General features: G+C 39.3%; 1 protein-coding gene across 1 annotated transcript; it reads left to right on the top strand.

Annotated features, from left to right (window-relative positions):
• Positions 259 to 5,431, top strand: LOC109235344 (eukaryotic translation initiation factor 3 subunit M-like). The gene is made up of 10 exons (XM_019401409.1): positions 259 to 456; positions 2,591 to 2,720; positions 2,918 to 3,056; positions 3,128 to 3,340; positions 3,421 to 3,559; positions 4,015 to 4,165; positions 4,272 to 4,381; positions 4,458 to 4,555; positions 4,678 to 4,747; positions 5,022 to 5,431. Exons 1-10 carry the CDS (start codon positions 364 to 366, stop codon positions 5,109 to 5,111), a joined length of 1,233 nt encoding a protein of 410 aa, XP_019256954.1. The 5' UTR covers positions 259 to 363; the 3' UTR covers positions 5,112 to 5,431.

The following is an 8,076-nucleotide window of genomic DNA, read 5'->3' as shown; positions in this document are numbered from 1 at the left end:
TCTTCTATAAATAGAGGAGATTTCAGTTTATTATGTACATAAGTTTGAAGTTGAATAATATATCAATTTCTCTCTATACTTGTCTTTAGTTTATTTACTTTACAGTCGTTATTTTATAACAAAATCAAAAGTACTCAATTTAGTAAACATAAGGAGCTAAAACTGCACAAATGTATGTTTTAAGGACCATTTTAGAACAACCCAAAACATATGGGGTTATTTTTTTCATTGTTTCGTCTAATTGGCAACTCTCGAACTTTATCCCTATCGAGCTAGGGTTTTTCTTCTCTCCTGACCAAGAGAGGTCTCTGCTGCGCTGCTTGCTGCACTCTCTCTCTCTTGGAAAATTTGCAACAAAGAAAAATGACGACGGTGGTCCCTACTTCAGAGGAAGATCCCGTACTCTCCGTCGTCCGGTTTACGGCGGAGATGTCATGGTCTGACGCCGGCGCCGATGTAATCTCTGCCCCTTGCTTCTAACATTCTATTTATTCTGTTAAATGTATTTATTTTCTCAAGAGTTTGATGTATTCGCGGAAATGGTGTTCGACCTCTACTTTTATTAGATGGAATCGTTTTTTTGTGGTTTTGTCAATCCTCTGCATTATTTTAGATATGGAATGAAATTGTGCTGAATCGAAATAGAGGATTCATATAGCCGACCAGGAGTTGTTTGGGAATGAGGTGGAGGTTTATTTATTATTCTCCCAATCCCTAGCTATATGTAGTGGACATCGAGGGTTCATAGGAAATTTAATCTAGGAGTTTATATATTGATATACAATATGATTATCCTGGCGGGAGGTAGTAGATGGAATAGTCCAGGTGCGCACAAGAAGTCATAAAAGAAGCATGGATATAAAATTTGCTTGTCCCTATCCCAAACTCAATTGACCAATCATATCTGGAATGGTTATAGTGGATTCATAAGAAAGCATATATGTCTAATTTCTGGTTAGGATGCATAATAACCACTTTTAACTTTTTAAAAGGAAAAAAAAAAGTTGGAATCTGATTGATCTATTGTTTCTAATTCGTCTTTTGAGATATGCATTCATTGTTTTGCCCTAGTGTTAATGAATCCCTTCTCAAAGAAGAACACATGTATCTCTCGGTAATGGCTGCTGTGGAAGTGTAGTTTCTACTCGTGCCAAACTTGTTCTTTTGCAAGGGTTTATGCCAGCTATTTTTATCCCTGTTAGATATTAGATATAATGGAGCTTTTAAGCATTTGTAGTGGGTTATGGTTGTAAAAGTACGCCAGTAACTTCTTTCTTACTAAATTTTAGGGGGTTTAAATATGTAATATGACATCCCTTCTCATTTGTGCAGCAGTTTTTTGCTTCTGCTATTCTCACATGCTTATCAGGAGTTTACATTCATATTTTTCTCCCATCTCATTGGAGTTACTGGAAAGGGGATCATTAGTCTGGTTAATATAGTTGGAAGACTCAATAACAAATTAAGCTCCTCCCAGGACTTTGGTCTAGTGGTAAGAGTGCCGCACGTGATGTGTGGGTTAAGCGCATGTCACGATTTTGAACCTTGTTGTAGACAAATGTATGGTATTTAATTGGAGAAGGGTAGAGGAGCGAACCAATTAACCACCGGTTTCGAATCGTATGCCACTAGCCCGGGGATTTTACTGTTATAAAAAAAGACTCAATAACAATTCAAGAGGCACATCTGGGACTTGGAAGAACTCTTTAAGTGAAAAGACATATAGTCTCTTGCAGAGTTGTGAAAAGTGGTCGCTTCCTCGCTTAAAGCGAGAAGTGAAGCGAGGCGACCTACTCACCGCTTCTGCTATCTGAAGCGTAGCGGGTATGAAAAAGCGGTTGCTTCCCACTAAAAAGCGAGAAGCGACGATGCGAAGCAAGGCGACTGAAGCGAGCGCTTCTCTGTTTTAAAGGGCTGCCTAATTAAAATAGCTTTTCTTTTATTAAAACATATCGACCAGCACTCCAGCAGCAACAGAGAAAGAAAGAGGCGACTAGGGTTCCAAGTTTTCTACACTTTTCAACTTCAAGATCATCTACACTTTTCACTGTTTCAGCGTCCAAATAGAAGCGAAGTGCTGGCGAATTTTTTTTCCCCTTCAGTTCTTCTTTCTCATTCTTCTCCTCTTCTTATTCTTCATTTTCTTGCACTGTTTTTTCGTTTGAAATGCTGCCCATTTTTTACCGGAATGGTATACTGCGCTTTCTCTTATTTTTATATCTTTTATTCTTAGTTCTTATTGCCCTTCCCTTCAGTATTTATTTTAATATTTTTTTAAAATTCCGCTTAACTTCAAAAAAGAGAGCGCTTCACGCTCTTCACAACACTGGTCTCTTGCTGACATATGCTGACCAACAAATAAGAAAAAGGAAAATTTGATAAATATAAAAGAAAAAAACCCCTTGAAGTCCATCCGAAATCACAGTAGCGTCATATAAAACTTTCTATGGCAACACCCCAAGCTGACGCCAAATGCAGAGTCATGGTTCAGTAAATTCCATAGGGTTCTATTCAAATGATTGGTGAAAGATTTTTTTGATTGGACCTTTCTGGTTGTTGTACAAGTTTTAATTTGTTGATCCATTTATAGATTGCAGAGCCTCAAGTTAATAGATTGTGTGTCGAGGCCCAGGAATGCATGATTGAAGGAAGGTGGTTGGATTTGGCTTCGTTGATGCTCACTTCCGCAGATTTAATATTTTCTAAAGCTTCTGAAAAAGGTAAAACTGCATTTGTGATTCTATTCAACTGTTGTTAAATGATATGTCCTGGACTTTTTTGATTGTCTGACATTTTAGCCAGTTGTTGTCAATTGTCATCTTATGTTTTCCTCCTTTGTTTTCTCTTCCCCCCCCCCCCCCCCCTCCTTTTTTGCTTCGGTTGTTACCTAATATGCATTAATTGGCTTCTGCTTCAGATCTTGAGTGCATTTTCACTATCATCTGCAACCTTGTCAAGAAGCCTGAGAGCTTGGACCAAGTACATGAGATGGCAGAGCTCATATCTACTAAAATCATTCAACAACCAAATGATAAACCCGCTTTGCGCTTGAAAATGTATCTCACTTTGTGATAATCACTTTCATCTGAATTTTTTCTGTTGTCTAATCAAATTTCTCTCTTTTCAGCTTGTTCAATCTCTATAACCTGTTGGAGAATCCATACAGCCGTTTCTTTGTTTACTTGAAGTCCCTCAATTTGGCCATTCAGGGAAAGGTCACTGAACATATTTTGCCATCGGTCAAAAAGATGGATAACTTCTTGAAGGAATGGAATCTTGGAGTCAAAGATCAGAGAGAGCTCTTCCTTGCAATCTCCAGCGTTTTGAAGGAAAACAAGGGGTAAGAGGGGAAAGACTTCTGATTTTAAACCATTTATGCTGATGATGATGCGTTTTTCTCATTCTCGTGCACATTTGCAGCTCTACAAAGGATTCTTTCATGTTTCTAACAAAGTATCTGGAAACCTTTTCGGCTGAAGATGCTTATACGATGAATGAGGCTAAGGAAGAAGCTGCCCGTGCAATTATTGATTTTGTCAGGTCACCTGATATGTTTAAGGTATTTCAATAGTGAAGCGAACTCTGACAACAAATTGCTGAAATGCACAATAGAATTGTGACTTGCTCTTAAATTGCATAAACAGCACACATAGACTTATCCAAAAATAAAAACACAAAAGAACAGCAGCCAACAGTATTCCATGCAATTATATTCTGTGGTCTTAGTAGTCTTACCATTCCACGCGTCACAGTTGACCAGAGTGCTTGACAGTATTAGCAGAATGCATGGCTAGTATGTTACAGTGTTAAATGTTTTGGCTATTGTGGATTAGTTGATTTGAATTTGCTATTTCTTGGCTGGTATTGAAGCTTATAGAGAAAAATTTAGATACTGGTACTGTAGAGTAGACCGCTATATGATCAGATCGAAGACCTATCAGAAAAGAAACAATGAAGGATTGTGCCTTATGTATGCTTGTTTTCCATAGTTGAACTTTGTCTTTTCTTTGGCAGTGTGACTTGCTAGATATGCCTGCTATATCCCAGTTGGAGAAAGATGCTAAATATGCTCCAGTATATCAGCTTCTGAAGATCTTTCTCACTCAGAGGCTGGACGCTTACTTGGATTTCGAGGCCGCAAATTCAGCATTATTAAAAAGCTATGGTAATTTACTTGCCATTATGCTACTTTGAACTTTGGGCTATTGTATGAATCAAGCCTTTAATTTGGAGTGGGCTATGCGGCCTGAAACTTCTGGCTAATGTTGTAGGACTTGTCCATGAAGACTGTATATCAAAAATGAGGTTAATGTCGCTGGTAGATCTCGGCTTGAATGGATCTAGTCAAATTCCGTATTCTATCATCAAGGACGCATTGCGGGTATATTTCTCGTCTTATTTTGTTTGTTGATGTTTCTATGCTGCATTTAGCTCATTTGGTCTTTTGCTCTTTTCAGATTGATGACACTGAGGTAGAATCTTGGGTTGTTAAGGCAATTACAGCTAAGTTACTTGACTGTAAGATTGACCAGATGAATCAAGTAGTAATAGTGAGGTGTGCTTTCTGTAGTCAGCCCCCCTTTACTGTCTCTTCTGCTTCAGCTTGAAAATTCTGTTAACCATTTTCCTGTGATTTGTTATGTGTAACAATTGTTCCGTTGTTGTGTCATTGTGCAGCCGATGTATGGAGCGTGTATTTGGGTTGTATCAGTGGCAAGAGCTCCGCACAAAGCTTACTACTTGGAGGGTAAATAAGATATTCTTTCCCAAACTAACACGAATAACAATCTGGTTTGCACAAGCTGTTAGAGGTGTTACACCCCCACCCGCCGCCTTCTCAACCCGCCTTCTCAAACACCTTCAAGGCTTGGTCTTACCTTACTCCTGTCCCAAAACACAAATTAGTGCAACATATTGCTTCCACACTAACGCTTCATCTATTTAGATGTTTGTTCATTTTCATTCTTATTTGTAATGGATCATATGCTGTGTATGATTTGAATATTTTCAACTCTTTGCAGGCTAACATTGCGGGTGTTATCAGCACGATTCAAACCAACAGGATAACAGAAGATAGCGCACAACAAATGCAAGGATTAGCTATCCGCTGAATTTAGCTATTATTTTTTGTCATCTGTTTTGTTCGGGGCAAAGATATGCTTATTAGAAGAAACACTTTTATTTTGTCCGTCAAGGTTTAAGAGCTGTAGTTCTATGTGATGATGGTTTTCATTTTGTACTATCAAGCTGATTCCAGTATTTGGAAATAGTTAACTTCATCCTATAGTTTCACTTGTTAGGATATTCTCATAAGCAGAAGGAACTTCTTCTAGGGTCTATGTTGCCATTCCCTGGCTGCAAAACTGTTATCAAAGGTTCGGTATGGCATGTTGGCAAAACTGTTATTCTATCCGACTCGTTTTTCTGATTTCATTTGTTTCGGTCTTTGCATATGCCCTTGATGACAGATTAGATTCAGACAGGAAACAAAAAAGAAAAAAGATCACAATAAATTGAAGTAGGAAATAATATGTCACAAAGTCGTTGAGTCTATTAAAGAAGAAAGAAAAGGTAGGAACATTCATTTGTTACCCCTGCGTCAATAGCGGTGGGGAATTGATTGTAGCAGGTTGCATCTATTATTTAATATACTAACACCTAAGAGAGAAATGTGAGTACTTTATATCAAATCTTGTAAACAAATCAAATTAATTCAGCTGTTTGTTTTACTTTCAACTTCCAAGCAATAGTCGAGTTACTGTCACTCATAGACCGAGTTAATTGCGTAACTTATCTCTTCTTGAACCAACTACTTGTGTGTGGTACATAGTGTGCTAGATACAGTGGTTTTACTATGGTTTTTGTTTTGTCAATGTGTCTCTTAAGTAGTAGATGCTTGATTTTTAGCAAACTAATAGTGATGTATCTCAACCGAATGTTTATGCGCCCCATTTCAAGTGTCTATTTTGCTATATACTATATTATACCCTTGATGTCAAAAGATTGGATTCAGAGAGGAAAATGCAAGATACAAGTTTATGTCAAAAGGAGTATAAGACGTGTTTAAGTAATTATAAATGTTTTTAATGCATGAATGAGTAATAGTTTTAATAATTAAGGAGTAAGTCACTCATTATCAGTTTGTTGTCAAGAATGAGTAATAGCTTTTAATATTGGGCATAAGTTTCACCTTTCGGAGTGAGTCCCTCAAATCCGGTTCATCATTATCCTGTAAGTTCAATGTGAAACTGAGTTAACCCTAGGCAGTTATAAGGCGGCCTAGGTAGGTGAGGGTGACCACTGACCACCGGACATAGCTGGTGGATGCTGAGTGTATGGGTCAAAATCTGACCATGGGTTAATCATCCCTAAGAGGAACGATATGGGGTCGACAAAGTCGTAGTCATTGCCCACAAGGCAAGATGACAAAGAGCACCTCGGCCATCGTCGGGGCCAGACCGTAAGAAAGCTTACGTCGCGGAACCGATGTAGCGGTCAAGCAAATGAAAGAGGGCGTGGTAATGAGAAAGCACGTTGGTCAAAGACTATTGGACAAATGTGGAAGCTGTTAATAAAAATAGGGGTAGCTAAACCCAAAAGAGAGGGGCGGCGAGAGAAGCCATAATCAAGAGAATCTCTCAAGGAAGAACAACCCCTTCGCTTCCTTTCTGTTTCTCCCCATGTTCATGATACAAATCGGTCATAGATGTAAGCTTATCACATATGATTGATGTATAATTATTGTATGAAGAAATATTATCCGCGATTATTCTTCCTCTTCATTTTTTCTCTACCCCGAATATCTAGATCTGAGATTAATTATGTTTAGCTAAGATTTGCCTTCTTTAATCTAGTAATTAGTTCGACAAGAGGGTTTTATACTTTTTTGTTCAAACAATTTGGCGCCGTCTGTGGGAATTTCTTAGCCAAATTTCTTAGTTTCCTTCATATCTAGAATCGGCGAAACGCCGCCACCCATTTGAAAGAGCGGTAAATAAACCTTCGAGACGACAATGCTAACCCAGGTCAGGCTGCCACATAAGAGCAGAAGTTACGACCAATATCTCTGCAAAACCCACATCTCGCCAATAGCGATAGGGTTGGCACGACACACATACGTTCGAAATAGGATCATGGTCATCTGGCATGGCCACACCCCCATTCGACGCATCTTACTACCTATATTAGCCCGTATTCCTATCCTTTCTGAAAGAACGGGAGCTTACTGCGGTCCTAGTGGGATGTGTACACATGTTAGCCCGTGTCTCTTGTTGTGGATACAAATCGAACAACATCGGACCGGGACTCGATTTCAACACTTCAGCAAGCAAGGTGGGCTCAACTCACGCGAAGCTCAGACGCTATTATAGATGGAGCCGAACACGACCGTCAAATCTAAAACCAGGCAGGGCGAGTAACACTATAATGCCGCTCTTTTCGCTGACCCGTCAGATCGAGGTACGAAAAATTTCATTTTGGTTTATCCTCTGTTGTTGATTTAGACAAGAACGCGGGCACTTGCCTGAGCAAGTGAGCAAAGGAGCATTCCAACTAGCAACAATGGAAGGGAAATTACTACAGAACAATTGGAATGTCGCCCACTTCAAATACTTCAAACTTCTAAAAAAGGACGCCCCCCAAAATCGTATTCTCGTTCCTTCGCCCGGATTTTGTCTCGAGTGGGTTTTCTCGGGTAGGTTTTTAACGAGGCAACGAAGGGGACGTCTCAAAGTTTAAAGTATAATTTGTCGCCCCGCCTGCCGATTGTCTCTCCAGGCCGAACGATGAAGGGACTAGATACAGGGAAACTTCTCCAATATATGTATGAAATGGATATGTATAGTACTCTCTAATGAATGAAACAGAGCAACATTTTGCACTCCCCATCAAGGTAGTCTACAAAGCAAGCAAAAGCAAGCAAACTGGGACTCACCCAGGAAATACATCGTATTCTCCAATGCAAGCAAAATTAAGCAAATCGGGACCCACCCAGGAAACGGAGAAGCTAAGTAGAACTGGATCTCCCCAACGGAACACCCAATATTCTCCGGTAAAAACAAAACCGAGAACACCAGG

The sequence above is a fragment of the Nicotiana attenuata genome, chromosome 12, assembly GCF_001879085.1.
Source record: "Nicotiana attenuata strain UT chromosome 12, NIATTr2, whole genome shotgun sequence".
NCBI classification, from domain to species: domain Eukaryota; kingdom Viridiplantae; phylum Streptophyta; class Magnoliopsida; order Solanales; family Solanaceae; genus Nicotiana; species Nicotiana attenuata.
The sequence above is the reverse complement of the archived record's forward strand: the minus strand, read 5'-3'. Positions and strand labels throughout refer to the sequence as shown.